The sequence below is a fragment of the Vigna umbellata genome, chromosome 1, assembly GCF_029865625.1.
Source record: "Vigna umbellata cultivar VRB3 chromosome 1, Vumbellata_1.0, whole genome shotgun sequence".
Taxonomy (NCBI): Eukaryota; Viridiplantae; Streptophyta; class Magnoliopsida; order Fabales; family Fabaceae; genus Vigna; species Vigna umbellata.
In genome coordinates this window covers 51,022,063-51,042,785 of record NC_142165.1, presented here as the reverse complement: position 1 = coordinate 51,042,785, position 20,723 = coordinate 51,022,063, and the positions used below count along the sequence as shown (strand labels likewise).

The window sequence follows — 20,723 nt, the reverse complement described above, 5'->3', positions numbered from 1 at the left end:
CACTCAAATCCACTCAAATCATCTCCCCCAAATCATCTCCCTCAAATACCTTCAAAAGAACACACCCTAAAGGATCTTTAAAAGAGTAACTCAAAAGAAACACATGAAGATGAATGGAAGAAACATTTTGAGACTATAAAAAGTTTAGAAGTTATGAATGGTCATTTTTCTTTATGTTGTGCAAATATGGTATTGAAAAAGCACAATTTATAAAGAATCAAACACTACTTAAACAAAGGATTTCACCACTGACAGTCGCATCAACAAGAGCAGCAATGAAGGTTCATAAAGGAAGAAGCTATTGATGAGCAGACAAATAGCTTTGGAGAAGGAGAAAGAAGACATCAAAATGGCTGATGCATTCATCAACAACTTCCACAAACAGTTGACGATTTAGAGAGAAAATAAACATGATTTGAGCATAATGAAATTGCTATAGTGGCTAAATAATAGTATGTTTGTTACTATAATTGGTGTAGCAATCTTAGTATACAATGATATTACAGAAGGCCCTCATAAGGGAGAATACAATTGCAAAACAAATAATTCTGTATCCAATCAAATTTCATTGCTAACTTCTATACTAATGAATCAACCCTTTATTCTATACCTCTTCAACCAATCTTCTATTCTGACATTATCCCAAGACTAAACGCTGCTGCAAGGGATGGTATACTCTGTTCATATCTGAAAAAATTGCTTGGATCTACCTTTGTCTTTACCTCTACCAATCTATCAAAGTTTTTTTTGAAATACTTCTCACCCCAAACTCTAGCCTCTTCATAAGTAGCATTTCCAGGTCCATTAACCCCTATATCAACATCTCTATAGTTCAGATATGAACTTCTGGGTGACTTTGACACATAAGGCGTCATATAATCATAGAGCCTCCGAATCAGATCCAAATATCTGTTCCCAACATCTTCACCCTCCTCTTTCCAATTCACGGAGTACTGAATTTTGTATAAGTTACCAGCCCTGTGTGGAAACGGTACTTCCATCTCAGAAATCTCACCCATTCTTCCACCATAGGGGTTCAGTGTGAGAACAGGTTTTTCTAGCTCCATCATTTTACTCCATACACCTTCAAACCCAGTTTTGGAAATAGGTTGCTGCACATAATCTGATTTCTTCTTCAAGAATTTCTCAGGTGTATCATGCCTTTGAAGCAGAACATCAACCGAAGTTCCCACTGGAAAGTTGTCCCAAAACAACACCGAATCGATCCAACTCATTTCAATGCAGTCTTCACCAACCAAACCCAATTCAGGGAAGCTATCACTCATCACGCGAACCAAATCTTGAGCATTTCCAAGAAATAAGGCATTGAACTTGGCTCTGATTGTCTTCTGACCCTTCCTTTTGACAGCACTAAGAACCACTCTTATAAACAATCCATCATGTATGTTACCGGCAACATACTGCCATCGATGAACAACATCAGTAGCCCCTTGTTCCAATGTTTTTTGAACTCTAAAAACTGTGACAACCTCAGGGACAGGAACCAGCTTGATTTTCCACGACACAATGACCCCAAAGCTAGCACCCCCACCTCCTCTAATCCCCCAGAAAAGATCCTCCCCCATTTTCTTCCTGTCCAAGACTCTCCCTTCAGCATCCACAATCACAGCATCCAAAACATGATCCACAGAAAGACCAAATTTTCTCATCATGTTCCCATACCCTCCCCCACTGAAGTGTCCTCCAACACCAACACTGTGACACACCCCAGCCGGGAAACCATACACCTTACTCCTCTCAGCAATCGCATGATAAAGTTCACCAATCGTTGACCCGGAGTCAACCCACACAGTCTCATCCTCCAAATTGACCTCCACTGATCTCATCATGAACATGTCCATGATCGCAAACGGGGACCTTGACACGTAGGAAAGACCATCATAGTCATGGCCCCCACTTCTTATTCTGATCTGAAGTTGGAAACTTTTGCAGCAGATGATGGAGGCTTGGACGTGGGAGATGTGAGTTGGGGCAACGATGAACAATGGTTTAGGAGTAGTGGGAGAAGTGAATCTGAGGTTTCTGATGTAGGATTGCAAGATGGGAATGTACGAGGTGGTGTTAGGGAAATAGGTGACAGAGGAGATTGGATAGGAAGGGTCCGAATGAAGAGAGAGACACTGCAGAATGGCGTCTTCAACAGGATCTGAGGCCGCCATTAGAAGAAAGATTGAGAGAAAAGGTAAGATTGCAGAAACAAGCATCTTCTATAATGGAAATGTTTTCTGGTTCACCTCTCAGAGGAAAGAAGAAAATAATCTTTCAAAATCTATGTATTTTTTATTATGTGAAAAAACAATTAAAAATATTTAATCTGAAACACCATGTAATAAAATCTTCGGAATGAATTTTCTAAAATAATTTAAAATATGATTTTAGGAAGTATAAAATTGAGGAATTTCAATATAATTGCTACCTCTTGGGCAAATTGGCATTTAAGGACTTATTGATCTGAGATCATTGGTTAGTAAAACATATATTGCTTGCAATTACCAATGCTCATCCCAACATTTTTAATGTTTGGCTCAGTTCTATTTAGATACAACTGTTTATATATTATTTCCCAAAATTAAGTCTTTATTCACTCACGAAATCGTAACGGTTGCTTCAATTATTAAATTATTGTTACGTTTTGTTTACAAGTTGTTCTCTTTTCTCCTATTTTTTTTTTATCTTCTTTTAATCACAATTTTCTCTTCTTCTTATTTTTTATTTTATTTTCTCTAGTCTTACTATTAATAAAAAATATAATTATTTCTGAATTTTTAAAAGTACATTTATGTAATTATTTCCACCTAATTAATAATAAAATTTTGAAAAATAACAATTTTGAAGAATTCATTATACAAGTCAGTACATAATAATTTGGGATGGCAAGAGATATGTGAAACAAGTCCGTTATAGGTTTTCATTTTGCAATGCTCGAGAACCAGTTCCTTGTGAAATGAATTTCCTATCTGTTTTTTCGATGCTTTTTTTTATGTTTCATTTCCTGAAAGTTTAAGCTATCTATCTCGTGATTTTTATTTTTTGATATATATATATATATATATATATGGTTAAATATGTTTTTAGTCCATCAAGAAGCGATTTTAATTTTCGTCCATCTTTCAAACTTTGGTATACTTTGATTATTGTCTTTAAGGAAATTATAATTTTTCGTCCTTCAAAACTAATGGCGTTAAAAATAAACTGAGGTGGCTAACGTCTAGTCACGTGTGATGACATGTTTTCTTTCTAAGGTTTGCCACATGTTTTCTTACATTGCTTTGTGCCATGGCAGAGGAGGAAGAAACTCTTCCTGCACGTGACGAAGAAGTCCTGTCCAGATTGAACCTTCACAGCGCTATCGCCTTCTCCGAACAACCAGAATCACTAGTTGCCACCCCGCAAGTCAAGATTCTATATGCTCGTCACCACCAAAACCACAATTGCAAATTAACCTTCTTTTTTCCAAGGTTGGGTGGTCCGCGAGCAAGGAGCAACAGAGAAATTGGAGAAAAGAGAAATGGATTAGGGTTTTTTTTTCGAATTATATGACTTAGAAATAAAATCAGTGTGTTTTATAACTTCTAGTGAGAGGCTGATGATAATTTGGACAACAACTCAGGAGCTCTGTACCATAACGTCACAACACGATTAATGAGAGGGTGATGATAATGTGGACCATAAAAATTGGCAAGTCCAAAATCTGCAATCTGAAACATCCCATTTTATCAATCAAAAGGTTTGACCCATTTATATCTCGGTGAAGAATTCCCTTATCATGGCAATGTTGTAGACCTCAAAGTAATTGATGCATATAACACTTGACCTACATTAACTTTTTAAGATCATTAAGGAGAATAAAGGGTTTTAAATGTTAAAATGGCCAAAGCATCAAAGAGAATCTTTAAACCTGTGGTTCTGATAGTTTCTCTTCGGGACGAGCAATGACTCGTACCAAATCTGTTTGCATGAACTCAAAAACTAGATATATACTGTACTACATTCTTGAATTGGCTAATCCTTTAGGTTTGACTACATTGGGATGATCCAGTCTCTATGATATGGTAATTTCTCTTGCCATAAACTTTATGCTTTCGAGCTCTGATGTATTGAAGCGAACCTTCTTCAGGGTCACAATTTCTCCTGTGTCTCTATCCAGAGTTTTATAAACATTTTAATGAACAATTTAAGTGTGATTTGATTGAACTGGTGAGATCTTAACTCTTAGTGTCATGGTTTGACATCAATTTTGGGGGCATTGAAATAGACATATTAAGATAAGCTTGTCTAACAAAATGCAAATAAATTCTTAATTTTGGGTTGAAATTGTGAGTGCCAATTACTATAGTCAATTTGCAAAACATTTATCACTCTGGTCTTTTATGTCTCGGCCGCAACCATCTTCTCATATTTTGCTACCTTCTTTCTCGTGTCTTTATTTTTATCTATATCTTCCACCGGCCTAACCAAAACCTTCTTGTTAGCATTCCTATCATGCAGGCTATTAGTTATTTGAAGAGTTAGTGATTCTAATTGTTTGGAGAAAACGACGGTGTTGTGGAGGTGCAATCTGGGCAGGGATTCTTCGTCACGCAACGCAGGAAGAGTTTCTTCCTTTTCTGCCATGGAACAAAGCAATGTAAGAAAAGAAACATGTAATCAAACATGTGGCAAACTTTAGAAAGAAAACATGTCATCATACGTAACCAGACGTTAACCACCTCAACTTATTTTTAACGTCGTTAGTTTTGGAGGACGAAAAATTATAGTTTTCTTAAGGACAAGGATCAAAGTGTACCAAAGTTTGAAAGATGGACGAAAACAAATATCACTTGATAATTGAGGAACTAAAAACATATATATATATATATATATATATATATATATATATATATATATATATATATATATATATATATGTATACATATATATGTATACATATATATATGTATACATATATATGTATGTATACATATATATATATATATATATATATGTATATGTATGTACACATACATATATGTATGTACACATACATATATGTATGTACACATACATATATGTATGTATGTACACATATATGTATGTACACATATATGTATGTACACATATATGTATGTATATATATATATATATATATCATAAAATGGATAGTGAAGGCGGAACAAAACAATTTAATTTGCAACGATGGGACAGACCTAAACAAGTTAAACTGATTCGTATTTCTGTCCTAATATACATAGTTTTAATTATTGAGAAAATTAAATCAGTTTCTCATAAGTTTTAAAAAATAAGAAGACTATTAAAATTTGTACTAATACTTACATTAAATTAAAATAAATAAAAAATTAAACATATTTTTAGTTTTTAAACTTAAATACAAAATTAAATTTTTTTTTCAAATTTAAATATATTTTAGTTTTCAATGAATATAATTTTTTATAAAACGACATTAAATTTTGAAAATCATTAATATTATTAAATTTAAATAATTATATTTATTTATTTTTAAAGTTTACAAATAAAAATGTATTTGAAATAAAAACAAATTTTAATTTTATGTATAATTTTAAGATTAAAATAATGACTATATACATTTATTAATATTTTATAAACCCAGTTATCGGTTTGGGTCGGGTTGAGTGGGCTGATCCGAGTTTGTCTTTGCCCTGATTCGCTTCTCCGTCGTCTCCTCCACTCTTCTTCACGAAGTAACGAACATTGTCTCTCATCTCACAAAGACAAAGACGCGCACGAGCACGTACGGAGAACTCTTCCTCTCGTCTCTCTCAGAGTCTTCTACTCGAACACTCTATCTCTGCTGCGACTTCAGTGTTCCGTTTGCTTTGCTGATTATGATTTGTGAGTGTTCGATATCTATACCGTTGCTTTTATTATAAGGATATGTGATAGTACTCTTCAATCGGAGCTTTGTATCTGCTAGATTTTCAGTTCCATGATATCTGTTTTGTGTGCAAGTGCCTTACCATACGAGGTGGAATAAAATGTTTAAATGATCTTTATCAAAATGTTTAAGTTAATTTCACCTAAGTTCTTTTTGGCTGCATTTTATTCCTTTCTTTTGAAATGCTACTCAGGGGTTGGGAAAATCTCTTTTTGTTTCTCATCACTTTTGTGCTTTTTGCTTGAACCGCATCTTGCGCATCAATCGGTAGCCCTTTCTTGAAATCTGGCTTTTCTTGGAATTGGAATGGCTATGGAAAGCCTATTTTGTTTGAATGTTCTGTTAGATTTGTGGAATTTGTGCTAGGTGTTCTAGTTTTTTTATTTTCTTTTACTATATGGTGTTGTTGTGGTTTGTCAGTTTTAGACTTAAATCAATAGGACACTATTTATGTTGTTTCTGCATTTGAGGAGTCAACATGTTAGATTGTTAGCATTGGCTTAGGAATGTTTAAAATTGAGGAAAACATATCTTTCTATATGACTATGTATGGTGTGGTTTCATGACTTGTACTTGAAGCAATATAGCTGGTTTTGTACGTTAGTTTTTTACCTGCTTTGTAAGGGATGCCAATAAGTGCTATTGAATGAGTACCTTTTAAGAACTGTGATTTTGAATCCCGAGCTCTTAAGAAGTTGAAATACATTTCCATCACAAAAAGTTAGGGTGGATGGATTTGTTCATAGTTTACTGAACCATGGAGTGTTGTTTATGACTTATGACGACTCTATGGTTAATGAGAGGTTAGCTTTATTTTTTGTCCTTGGTTGGGTGGCATTGGATTTTGATGAAAATTAAAGTTCAAACGGATACATAGTTGGTACTACTACCAATTAACCTAGTGACCTGTCCTTTTCTTCCGTTTCAGTTCATTCCTTTATAATTATCACCCCACTTCGACATAGGTCATTCCACCAAAATCTAAAAATCTTAAGAGACAGATAGGGTGTGCCTATCCAAAATTTTTTAACCAAGAATCACTTATGGCCTTCTTACCCCCACCTTATACCCATTCTAAACCTCTCTAATGTTTCACCCTCACCTTCTTCTTTCCCTTTAAACTAAGATCCTTCCACTCCAAGCCCAAGGCATCAACTCATGGGAACTTGTGCCCAAACCAGTCTCCCAAGAAAACTCCAACCCCAATCACCTTGCTTCCCTGACTGGGTCCACACTGTTAACAACAACCAAACTCTGTCTAAACACCACCGAACTAGTTTGAGTGTGAATCCATCCCCCAAACGGGGACAATAATATGGTGATCTACATGACGTGATGTTTGGTGGCAGTCAGAGGACATTCAAGGAGTGCAATGTGGGGTGTATGACGTGTGAGGCCTTCAAGGAGCTGGGCTATGAGTGTGATGTGTCCATGGATAGTGGCTCCAGTGAGAAACTCTGCTTTGTTGAAGGGGAAATAGAGGGAGGCGAAGAAGAGCTTCTTCTTTTTCCTGTGGCATGAAGTTAAGACTCAAATTTGATTGTCCTGGTATAATGTGTGAAGTATTTGTTTCCCTGATTTTGGGGATCTTGATTGGTACATTTTGTGCAACCTAAAATTTAAGATTTGATGTTCCTCCACTTAATCCTTTGACTAATTCTTACTGATTCATTTAATGGAGAGGAAACGTTCCCTCTTAATGTATGATTTATCACTTGTTTTTGTTGAAATATCAGATATAGTTGACTGACCTCTAATTAAAACTGTAAAGTGAATCAGTAATTGTATTATGGATGTCTTGTGCGCTGAGCATTATAATTTCTTCGCAGTTATGGCTTTGATTCTTTCATATCTTATGTAGGTATCAAACCATTTATATTTCATTCTCTTAAAAAAGGACAAAACGAATGGGATTGTGTAGGCTTTTAAAATCTCCGCTTCTAATCTTTCTAATTTTTTTCTTGGAACAGATGGCAGAGCTGGCAACTGAGAAACATGTTCGCTACATATTAACAGTTGAAAAGGTTTGCTTCCTGTTTATACATTCTTTCTGAAAAGAAGGAGACTGTCTTGAGTTGATTATCACAAAACATAGATGATTTGCAAACTCTTATTTTATGCTTAAAAGGTTAGATGTCTTCATTTTTCTTTTTACACATTCTTTATTATCCAGAGGAAAGATAATTTTGAATCTGTGGTAATGGAGCATCTAAGAATGAGTGGGGCATACTGGGGATTGACTGCTCTGGATCTTCTGGGAAAGCTTGATAGTGTTGATGTTGATGAGGTTACTTCATGGTTGCTGAGTTGTCAACATGAGTCAGGTTGTTAAATGTTTAATTTGTTTCCCTACTTTGTACTTGGGATTATTTTAGACATCAGCATTATAGATAATTTCTTATGAGATCGTGTTGCTGTGAAGGGGGATTTGGTGGAAATATTGGTCATGACCCGCACATCCTGTATACACTGAGTGCAGTGCAGGTGTTGGCTCTCTTTGATAAGATGGATGTTATTGACGTAGATAAGGTGACAAATTGTATCCTTACACATATTGACTGGTTTTGAAGGTCCTATAATCTGTATTCACAAATATTCTGTGATACAGAAGAAACTTTGTTCTTTTTGCAGTTTTTTAAATAGTATATTTATGTTTTCTTATCAGGAAGCTTTATCTGGTTATCGTGCTGTGCTTTTTAGAAAGATAATTGAAAAGATTTTATTGTGATTTTTAGTGGAGTTTGATGGATTAGTTACTACAATTACATCAGTGAAAAAAGTATACTGGATCTTTGTTACTTAATATCTGTCAGATATTGTCAGCCTGCAAAATGTAGATGGATCCTTTTCAGGGGATATGTGGGGTGAAGTTGATACGCGGTATTGTTCTTAAGTTCCATATTCGTTATTGAGCGTGTAAGAGCTTATTGTATTTTTAACTAAAATCCACTGAATTGTTTGTCTTAGGTTCTCATATATTGCTATTTGTTGCTTATCAATATTACATCGCTTGGACAAAGTCAATGTGGAGAAAGCTGTGAAGTACATTATAAGTTGCAAAAATATGGATGGTGGTTTTGGTTGCACCCCTGGTGGGGAATCTCATGCTGGTCAAAGTATGTAATATTATCATGATCTTTACTTAAATTATTAATTTCTCTATCACTTACTCAATGAATGTACTAATCCTACTGTTCCCTTCAACAATTATGTTCTTCACTTCTTCCTCATATGAAGGGCATAATTTGAATTGGAGTATATTTTCTGACTTTATGGATAATCTGTTTAATCCTATCCTAGGCAGCACACTAAGAGAGCTCTAAAAATTAATATTTGATTTAGAATAGTTTTCTTGTAGTTTAAATGTTGTTTAAGTTAAAACTCGTTAATTCATCCATCATCATCTGGGAATATACTCCTTGTAAAATATTTGCTTTTCATATTGTCAGTTTTCTGTTGTGTGGGAGCCCTTGCCATAACGGGGTCACTAGATCTTGTTGACAAGGACCTACTAGGTTGGTGGTTATGTGAGCGACAGGTTAAATCTGGAGGTCTGAATGGGCGTCCTGAGAAACTTCCTGATGTGAGCAAATCTTTTCAAATTTACATCTATTGCTTTATGTGATATGCTCATTTCTCTTACTAGGTTTTGGATCATCTCAGGTCTGCTACTCATGGTGGGTTCTTTCTAGCCTGACCATGATTGATAGAGTTCATTGGATCAGTAAGGAGAAGCTTATAAGGTTCATCCTAGACTGCCAGGTTAGTTATTGAATGTCTTACTGTGTTTATAAATCTGCGTATTCTTTTGTTTTATTTTTATTTTCGTGCATAAACTACTATCAGGTAAGTATTTCTTAAATAATTTGTATGTTGAAACTGGAAGGACACAGAAAATGGTGGGATTTCAGACAGGCCAGATGATGCCGTGGATATATTTCACACATTCTTCGGGGTGGCAGGTGGAGTACCTCTTATATTTTTGCTTGTTTTTTATTCCATTTGTTGTGCTAAATCTTGTCATCTGGGCTTTCCTTGCTTAATATGGGAACCACCCCACCTCTTCCTTTCTCATGCATTGAGATTACCCAATTTGGGAAAGGTATTGGCCTGTCACTTCATTCACCTTCTCTTTCCAAAGAGTGATGATGAACCATTTTTCCAATCCTTCGTTGTGAATCTCTATTGCTAGCTTCATGTTTCAGCTAAGATTAACCATACTAGTTCAAGATGCTTATTATGTTAATGTCACATTAGAAGTGGATATTTAATATGATTCTATTTTTATTTGTAATTGTTTGGAAGGCTTAAGTAGCACATATGTGTGAATTAATAGATTTTAGTTGTTACATTCTGTCTCACTTTTCCCCCTTCATAGTACTACTGTTCAGATAACCTATATCGTGTTCCAAATTCAGTGTCTAAAAAGATGGAATGTAGCTTATAGCCAGAATCCCTATTTATCCATTCCTGACGACAATGTTTTTGCTTTTAGTCATGTGTTTCTTATTCCATTCAGACTAAAAACTAGGGACATTGTTTTTTTTTCCACAGGACTTTCACTTCTTGAATATCCAGAAGTGAAACCGATAGATCCAGCTTATGCCTTACCTGTTGATGTTGTAAATCGGATTTTCTTTACGAAATAAGACTGAAGTAGTTCAGTTCGATGATATTATCCAGTAATGACTCACTCTTGGGAGTTGGATCTACCACCCTCGGCGCAAAAACAATTAATTATTTCCTAAACAAAATGTTTACATTGTTTAGCTTTGTTAATTAAATTGATGTCATACGAATAGGATTGTTCGGTGTTGTAGTCAACCATCAAAGATTTTAAATATATATATATATATATATATATATATATATATATATATATATATATATATATATATATATATATATATATATATATATTTGGATAGGCTAATGTAAGAGAATTTTAAAATTTTTGTTTAGTTTCAAAATATGTAAGAATAAAAAAAAGAACAGAGAAAAAATTAATTTCATGTTCCATAAGTTTCAATATATTATAATTGGCAATTATAAACGTCTAAACGGTTAAAGCATGTTATTGTTTTTGTATGTGTACTACATGGTGTAGACGACTGACCGAAAGCGGTCAGTCTGTTCAATAGTAAGGAACCGATCGACAGGCATTTAGTGACATTAATAGGTAATAAAGGTGAGTAATTATTACATAAAGTGTATTGCATTTGTGGCTAATCAACGAGTGATATCAGACAGATTATGCTGGATATAAAGAAATTAGCAAATGATGAGACACAAAATATATTGCATTAAATGGCATTATATGACATTCAATGGGCTGAACAATTACAAAGCCTATAAATACAGAACTAATATGGTGTAGACGACCGACCGAAAGCAGTCAGCCCGTTCAATAGGAAGGAATAAATCGGCAGGCATTTAGTGGCATTAATGGGTAATAAAGGTGAGTAATTATTACATCAAGTGTATTGCATTTGTGGCTAATCAACGAGTGATATCAGGCAAATTATGTTGGATATAAGGAAATTAGTAAATGATGAGGCACAAAATATATTGCATTAAATGGCATTCAATGGGCTGAACAATTACAAAGCCTATAAATACAAAACTAATGACCAGGTAAAGTCTGATTTTTCTAAGATATATTAAGACCTTGGAAGACACCTCATTAACTTGAGTGTCGGAGTGTTTTCTTGCAGGTCACCCCTTATTGAGCCGATCGGAGAAGGATAATTAAGCCATTAGTTACGCACTTTGGTAGAGAGGAAACGCGTGGAGCAGTGACCTCGGACCCACATTCAACGTAAACATTTGGCGCCCACCGTGAGGCCGAGGATTGTAGAAGAAAACCTACAGAAACCACAATGGCAGAGGAGCTCCAACTACAGGTACTTCAGGAGATGCAGAGACAGATGTAGGAATTAAGAGAGAAAGTAGCGGCTTTGAGAGCGGAGAGGGGTAGAGGACTAGGAGGGCATTTGATCCAACACTTGGTGAATAATGAGGCTAATGTAAGAGAATTTTAAAATTTTTGTTTAGTTTTAAAATATGTAAGAATAAAAAAGGAAAAGAGAAAAAATTAATTTCATGTTCCATATAGTTTTAATATATTATAATTGGCAATTCTAAACATTTAAAGCATGTTATTGTTTTTGTATGTGTACTATATGGTGTAGACGACTGACCGAAAGCGGTCAGCCCGTTCAATAGCAAGGAACCGATCGACAGGCATTTAGTGACATTAATGGGTAATAAAGGTGAGTAATTATTACATCAAGTGTATTGCATTTGTGGCTAATCAACGAGTGATATCAGGCAGATTATGCTCGATATAAGGAAATTAGCAAATGATGAGGCACAAAATATATTGCATTAAATGGCATTATATGACATTCAATGGGCTGAACAATTACAGAGCCTATAAATACAAAACTAATATGGTGTAGACGACCACGGTCAGCCCGTTAAATAGGAAGGAAGAGATCGGCAGGCATTTAGTGGCATTAATGGGTAATAAAGGTGAGTAATTATTACATCAAGTGTATTGCATTTGTGGCTAATCAATGAGTGATATCAGGCAAATTATGTTGGATATAAGAAAATTAGTAAATGATGGGACACAAAATATATTCCATTAAATGACATTCAATGGGTTGGACAATTACAAAGTCTATAAATACATAACTAATGACTAGGTAAGGTCTGATTATTCTGAGATATATTAAGACCTTGGAAGACACCTCACTAACTTGAGCGTCAGAGTGTTTTCTTGCAGGTCACCCCTTGTTGAGCCGATCAGAGAAGGAGAATTGAGCCATTAGTTACGCACTTTAGTAGAGAGAAAACGTGTGGAGCGATGACCTCGCACCCACATTCAACGTAAACATTTGACGTCCATCGTGGGACCGAGGATTGTAGAAGAAAACCTACAGAAACCACAATGGCAGAGCAACTCCAACTACAGGTACTTCAGGAGATGTAGAAATAGATGCAAGAATTAAGAGAGAAAGTAGCGGCTTTGAGAGCGGAGAGGGGTAAGGACCAGGAGGGCGTTAATGATACCAATGTAAGAGAATTTTAAATTTTTTGTTTAGTTTTAAAATATGTAAGAATAAAAAAAGAAAAGAGAAAAAATTAATTTCATGTTCCATATAGTTTTAATATATTATAATTGGCAATTCTAAACGTTTAAAGCATGTTATTGTTTTTGTATGTGTACTATATGGTGTAGATGACTGACCGAAAGCGGTAAGCCCGTTCAATAGCAAGGAACCGATTAACAGGCATTTAGTGACATTAATGGGTAATAAAAGTGAGTAACTATTAAATCAAGTATATTGCATTTGTGGCTAATCAACAAGTCATATCAGGCAATGCTGGATATAAGGAAATCAGCAAATGATGAGGCACAAAATATATTGCATTAAATGACATTATATGACATTCAATGCGATGACCTCGGACCTACATTCAACGTAAACAATATGCAAAAATAAGATCCCTATGATATATTAACAAATAAGTTATTTTATAACTTAATATGCAAAAAATAAGTTATAAGTATTTTAAGTAAATTATAAGTATAAAGAAAACAAATGAATATGCAGTATAAATTATATGCAGAAAATAAATTATAAGTATAAAGTAACGTGATAATTAACTTGAATTGCGTATTTAGAAAAATAGTTATCTTAATTTAAAATTCATTATTGTTTTAAATGTATTAATTACTATTTTTTATATATTCTTTTAAATTAACTATAGTTAATATTCTTTTTAAACTATCAAATACTTTTGTTTAAGTTAACTAAATTTTTGTAGTTTCCTTGAAATTTTATGTTCTTTAACAAAAATACTTAGGAAACATAAGAACTCTACAAATTCTAACTTCTTGAGACTAATCACTTGATTCATATTCTCTAAATCTACTTTGAGTAAATATCCAACATCACAAACAATCACTACTTCAAAAAAAAAAAGTCAATCTACATTAAAACAATTACATGTGGACCAAACATCATTATTATCTGACGTAACTTTTTACTCAAATAAATCCGAATGAACTAAATTCAAATAACTTACCCTAAAAATTTTCGCTCTTAAAGAAAATTAACAGACTGATTATTGCAACACAAATCACAGTTGTAGAAGAAAATATAAATAAAGAACTGAAAATCTGGTAGTTCAAAATTCCCTATCTTGTAGAGAGTGTATTCGAACAAAATAAATAAATCATTTTACATAAAAGTTTGAAGTTTTCTATCTTTAAAAATTTAAAGTGTTATACAGAAATCAAAAATGAATTTATTTTGTAATATGTATAATCTGTAAAGTAATAATACATTTATTTTCTATTTATCTTAAAAAATCTCATTTATACGTATAAAACAAGTGGTAAATCATTTATTGCTTGAGTTAATGTTTTTTCTTTAATTCTTTGGTGGAAAATGTTCATTTGTGTTTATTAAATTTTATTCATATTTTTTATGTTACGAAATAAGATATCCAATAAGTGAACTAAATTGCAAGGGGGTAATTAAAATGAGTTTAAATACACTTATAATCCTTTTAATTTACCTGATTTATTTTTTTAATTTTAGTTCTTTGTATTTTTTTTTTTCCTAAATCATCCTTGGCAATTATATCGTTGGTCACTCTCTTTCTGTTTTTAAAATTGATCATGATCAATGATATGGGTGGAAATTGCTGATGTTAACAAGTGTTGTATCATACTAATTTTAAGGCTTTAAAACTAACATTTCATAGAAAGGAAAAAGCATAATTTATTGGTAGAATAACTTTAAGGTCTACAAAGTACTCTGATAACTTAGATATTAATGTGGCATTAAATAAATTGTTTAGTCTCATTTGTTCTATTTTACATATAACTTCTATATTAATAAATTTCCGTATAGATATCTAAGTATAAAAATATGATAAATAAGAATAAGAAATGGATAACAATTTGATTAAAAATTTATTTCATAGGCGGAGAAGTAATATTAAATAAATTAAACTAAGACTTTTTTAACCAAGTTCAAATTAATTACCATAAAAATATATAATTTATTTGTATAAAAATCCTTAATAATTTTGTTTCACAATCTTTCATTCTTTTTCTTCCTATCACACTCACCACCAAGGAAAGAAAACACTCCAAAAGTTCAATAAAAAAAAGTCTAATATATATATATATATATATATATATATATATATAGAGAGAGAGAGAGAGAGAGAGAGAGAGAGAGAGAGAGAGAAATAGTGTTTTTAGTACGTGTCTTTATTTTGTTAAATTTGGTTTTGGTTTCGGTATTTTTTATTTGATAAATTAGTCTTTTAGGTTCTAGAAAAATATATATGAATTTAATTTAGTACCTCTGGTAAGGATTGATAATATATTAAAAAAGGTTCTATTTTTTGTGCTCGATGTATGAGAAAGACCATTTGTTTCACGGAGATTTTAAAATCTTTTTATTAAAATTTAGTATTATTTTTTGTTTCAATGTATTTATTTGGTAAAAAAGTTAAGCTTTAACTTCTTAGTAAGTATTCATAGATTAATAAAGAAAGAAAGAAAGAAAAGAATATGAAGTAAACTACTTTCAAAAGTGAGATATGATATGAAATTAATTTGGAGGTATTTGAATTTTGAAAATAAACTCAACCTTCTTTTTAAGATGAATTGAATTATCTTAATTCAACTAGCTAGTCATTAGAAAATCTAATTTCTTTTGAAAAATTTCTGAACTTGAGAAAATTAATTAGTATTTTGCTAGTTTTCAATATTTGTGGAGCTGATTAAATGTGATTTAATTTGTTTTTCTTTAATTAAATCCTCATTTTATTTAAAAAGTAATAATTAATGTAGTCTCTTGGATTAGATTGATTGATATTAATATTGTTTAAAAAGTGGGTATTGGTCTTGATTATTTTTTAGTTTCATTGTCAATTCCATTAAACGTCTCATTTATAGCATGTGGAGAGTAAAGAAGCCCTAGAAGAGACAAAAAGGAGAAAATGGGAAAAGGAAGAGAAAATAGAAAAAGGGTAGTGGAAAGTGGAAGAAAAAAACGGAAGAAAAAGTGGTGGATGGTGGATACAGAAAAATAATTACATGTTTAGTTACTTGTTTGGTCCTCGTTGCAAACTTTCCTTATGACACATGATAATGTCAACTCCATGTGGTAACATAGTGTCATTATTAAGTATCATGGTTTTGAACTTAGTTTAGTCTTTATATATATATATATATATATATGTTCAATTTAGTTTTATTTTATTACAAAATAGTCTCTTTACTATAAATTGAGAACAAATTTATTATTTGTATAAATGTTACATTAATATTTTTATTAAAATTTATTTTTTGTATTAATGTTATTAATTAGTTTTAATCTTATAAAACACATGAATTAATAATTTATTAGTTTTAAATACTTTCTTTTTTTAAAAAAACATTTATACTTAATTAGTTTTAATCTTAAAAAAATTATGGATTAATAATATACAATAATGTAATATGTTAAAAACTCATTTTTAATAAAAATATTAGTATATATTTATACAAATAATAAATTTGGTCTAAATTTATAGAGGACAATATTGCTCCGTTTTAAAAAAAGATGGACTAAATTGAATAAAAATGACATATATAGAGAGCAAATTAAATATAAAACAATGACATCTGACACTAAATAGCAATGTCCTGCCACATAGCACTAGTGGTGCCACATGTCACACCATAAGACTTGACATGTGAACAACAATTTTTTTTTACATATATAAAAATAATTAAAAAAATTAAAAATTACGAATTGACATGTGACATACAGTTAACGTTGCCGGTAATTATTTTTGGAAGATGAACTAATTTAGCCAATTTTTTTAAAATTATGACAATTGAAATAAAAAACTAAGAGGTGACCAACTTGAAAATTTTCAACCAAATTGAAAACCAAATAATTAAGTCAAACTTAGAATATTGCATTGAATAAACCACATAAACTAAAATACTAATTAAGTATATAATATAATTAGAAAACAAAAATAGGATGGAAATAGAGAAGTTTTTGCTTAACGGTTATAACATCGAAAATTCTAAATATTACAAAATTTAAATATGTTAAGACAAGATCATCTATGAGATTGGACCGTCTAACGTCTTCATGTTTTGAAGTTTAACAAATAGTGATAAATGAAATAAGCATTTGACAAAGCATTATCTTGTGAAAAAATAATATTGTTGAAAGACAAGTGTTTTTTGAAAAAACTTTATGAAATATAAATGTCTAAAGAAAAGCTTTAGTGAATGCATTGATATCTAAGCAAACATACTAACAAATAGTACTTCAATAAACGTGTCAATATATCATAAGAGAGTCTTGCTAAACACGCTCTTGATATACATTGCTAAACAATGTTAAAATAAGCTATCACTATATCTTGCAAAATAATGTGCAAAATGATGTTTTTGGTAAACGCGCTACAACTATAGACATTACTCCAAAAACACGTGTTGAACGACATCTTGCTGAACTCGCTTTTGAACCAAACAGAGATCACTAAACAAAGCGTTATTGATAAACGTCTTGTATAGGCTAAACGATACCTTGTTGCAAAATGACATCTTCATCCAATGATGAACTACTTAGTATCCTTTCAGAAATGCTTAAACGATCAAATCTTGTTTGGACGATGGAAAAATTTGAAAAGCACATAATTGTTCAGAACACGTATTAAAGAGCATTAAATGCATAACATTTCAAAACAACAAAATTAATAAGATAAAGGACATATTTTTCTGCATGCATATCTACTTTACTCTATGCAATTGCCGTTGTCAAGTATCCACCTACTCTATAATATACAAGTCAAAAGTGAACGTTAGAGACATAGAAGACATTCACGGAATGTTCTCAACATCAAAAGTCATGCTGAAAAGTTCGTATAACCTACTTTGATAAAGTACTGAAAAAGCATGTTTGCTTTGAAAAGTTGACTTAAACCTACGATTTTTATCTACGAAAAGGCCATGAAGATCTAAAGATTTAAAACAAGCACTATCAAAACAGATATTTGTTCATGAAGCCTATAAATTCAAGATCCATGAAGAGAAGATCAAGAGAATAGGAGCACAAACACGAAAGAAATCATCTGAGAAGAAAAACAAATACAAAAGAAATAAAATACTCTCAAGCTTCATAGAATCATAAGCTTACATTTGTAAGAAGAGAGAAAATCCTACAAATTGTATTAGATTGAAGTATTATAAACACATTCTCTCTATGAGAGCAATCATCTAAAGACTTGCAAGCAATCTAATTGATTGCACATTTTAAAGAGAATTCAAACACTTGTTATTTAACTTGGTGGAGTTAAACGTTAGTTAGGCAGTGTCTCGGGTTGATACCGAAATTGTCTAGTGAAAACCAAGAGCAGGTAAAACTCAACTAAACAGCGTATTAGGAAGATATCGGATCTAGGAATACTAAGAGTGGTAAAGAATACTGCACAATCAGGGGTAGGTGATACTCATCTCTAGTCAGAGTAACGAAGGATACTAGGATTAACTAAGTGAAATCAGGAGTGGTGCGAATACTTAGTTGTAATTGTGTGTTTATTACTAAACGTAGCTCAGAGGTCTTAGAGAAGAACTAAACGTAGCTAAGAGGTCTTAGAGAAGAACTAAACGTAGCTCAGAGAGTGAACCAGTATCAAATAATTGTGTGTTTATTACTTCAGTTTTGCAAAACATTCTACTTATAAACTCTATAGTTGTTTATTAACATAATAGTTTATAAATTGTCACTAAACACTATCTTTATTAAGAGTTGTCTTTCTCAAAACATTGTAGTTTTACTAAAACGCTTGAAAAATATTTTATCTCTGAACTTAGAGTTTAAACAATACTTTACAAATCAAGTGTCTAACAACTTATTTAGATTGTTTAATAGTTAATAAAGGTAAGTTATTAAACTACCTTTTGGCAAAAAGTTTTCCACAACACTATTCAACCCCTTCTTATGTTTTTCAATTATTTCAAAATAAAGTTAAGTCTCATGATGTGTGTGCTTCTTTTCCGACCGAAGTGAAGAATAATATTAAATAAATAAAATATTTTTATTATAAATATGATTATAGTATATCATAAAATATTATATCATAATAAATTGTAAATATAATTATGAGCACAATATGTCTTGAATCTTATTAAATCTTATGATTGATATACAAAAATAAAAATAATAAATTAAATAAAGTATAATTTGCCGATTAATCATATTATTAAAGTATAACTTTTCAATCAATGATATTATCCATGAATTACTTTAACAATTCATACATGTTTATAAATGTGACACATTATAAAAGGAGTACTTATTTTCAATATGATATATTATTTTATACTCATATTTTTTTTATTCTCTCACTGAACGTCAAAAGAATATTCTACAAGTGAATCTTCCTCCAATTTTATTCATAGATTAACTATCAAGTCTCTTCATGTCAACGTAATAGATTTACGCTCTTTTCCTATAAGAACAATAAATAATATATTTGATTTAAATAATTTTAAAAAATTTATCATTATCCATTTCATTTCATGTAGTCCGCCACTTAACATTTCTTGAATACCAAATTGAACTACACATATATAAAATACTGTAAAAAAGAGAGTAAAAAGTGGTTGCATTTTATGTAACATATGGTGTTAAAGTTTTAATACAATATAGTTTCTTTGTCAAATCATGACCAAGATTCTAACACGTTTACACGTTTAGATCTATGGTAGCTATCGTGATTAACAATGTTCCCATTGAAATATTTTATTTGAAAAAAAAAAGCTGACTTTAGTATACAATTATAAACCATGATGCCTAGGCAAGTTGAGTAATATTAAAATGGTGCCAACTATTGTATTTACGTAAAGACAAACACAAAAACACTCACTTCAAGTGTTCCCACTTTCGATGTTTTTTATTAGATTTCTGGGCATGCTAAACACATGCTGAGATTGTAAGTATAAATGTTAGATCGTTGAGGAACCAAGAAGTCATTCCACACCAAAACCACTTTCTCTTTGTGCTTAGAGTTTTGCGTTGTCTTGTCTTCTACCATGGATTATGGAAAGAGCTTCACCAACGAGAGTAGCAACAGTGATAGTTCAGAAAGGAAGAAGCTATCGATGAGCAGACAAATAGCGTTGGAGAAGGAGAAAGAAGACATCAACAAAATGGCTGATGCATTCATCAACAATTTCCGCAAACAGTTAAAGATTGAGAGAGAAAATTCCTTCAGACGTTTTCAGGATATGATGAACAGAGGAGCTCAATAATTGCTTCACTGCCTAATAATACTCTCATTTCCTAGTTACAAAAATGTGTAGTTTGATCAGAAAATTCAAACTTTCACTTTAATTTGTTTTCTATATAAAGTACTTTAAATTTCCTGAATTTGAATTTTGCTGTGTGAACATAATATTTGGAAAATAGCCGACTATAAAAATTTATCTTAATATTCAAGAACTTTAGTAATTAAAAAATATTAATGGGTGATGTAATTTCGTTAATTTAAGTTAAGGTTATTGTTAGATTAAAGTCTATGATTTTTTTTCGATGTGTTTTTTTATCTATTTTTAAATCAATGTCACCTAAAAGATTGTCCAAACAAACATGAATCAAAAGTTTTCTCAATTTGAACAAAAGTAAAATTGTAAGACCAAAATAGCGTTGGTGGCATCAATAAAAAAATTATATGACGACACTCTAACAAATTTATATACAACTATTTGAT

General features: G+C 31.7%; 1 protein-coding gene and 1 pseudogene across 3 annotated transcripts; one reads left to right on the top strand and one right to left on the bottom strand.

The window, feature by feature from the left end:
• Positions 1–439: 439 nt before the first annotated feature.
• Positions 440–2,446, bottom strand: LOC124832722 (berberine bridge enzyme-like 8 pseudogene; annotated as a pseudogene).
• Positions 2,447–5,646: 3,200 nt separating this feature from the next.
• LOC148205678 (geranylgeranyl transferase type-2 subunit beta 1-like) lies at positions 5,647–10,739 on the top strand. 3 transcript variants are annotated; one of them, XM_088103672.1, is made up of 10 exons: positions 5,649–5,872; positions 7,886–7,939; positions 8,089–8,239; positions 8,338–8,454; positions 8,729–8,795; positions 8,883–9,031; positions 9,365–9,498; positions 9,579–9,677; positions 9,809–9,877; positions 10,470–10,739. In XM_088103672.1, the coding sequence occupies exons 2-10, from the start codon at positions 7,886–7,888 to the stop codon at positions 10,497–10,499; spliced, it is 870 nt and encodes a 289-aa protein (XP_087959798.1). In that variant the 5' UTR covers positions 5,649–5,872; the 3' UTR covers positions 10,500–10,739. The 3 variants fall into 3 exon arrangements, with proteins under 3 accessions (XP_087959796.1, XP_087959798.1, XP_087959797.1); XM_088103671.1 differs by having other exon boundaries at positions 5,651–5,872; positions 9,802–9,877; XM_088103670.1 differs by lacking the exon at positions 10,470–10,739 and having other exon boundaries at positions 5,647–5,872; positions 9,802–10,269.
• Positions 10,740–20,723: the final 9,984 nt, after the last annotated feature.

Bases quoted from the DNA above. Each gene is read 5' to 3' on its own strand.
- LOC148205678 (XM_088103670.1), top strand. From the start codon at position 7,886: ATGGCAGAGCTGGCAACTGAGAAACATGTTCGCTACATATTAACAGTT. The intron at 8,240-8,337 runs GTTGTTAAATGT...GTTGCTGTGAAG, and splicing joins GAGTTGTCAACATGAGTCAG to GGGGATTTGGTGGAAATATT. The intron at 8,455-8,728 runs GTATCCTTACAC...AATATCTGTCAG, and splicing joins CGTAGATAAGGTGACAAATT to ATATTGTCAGCCTGCAAAAT.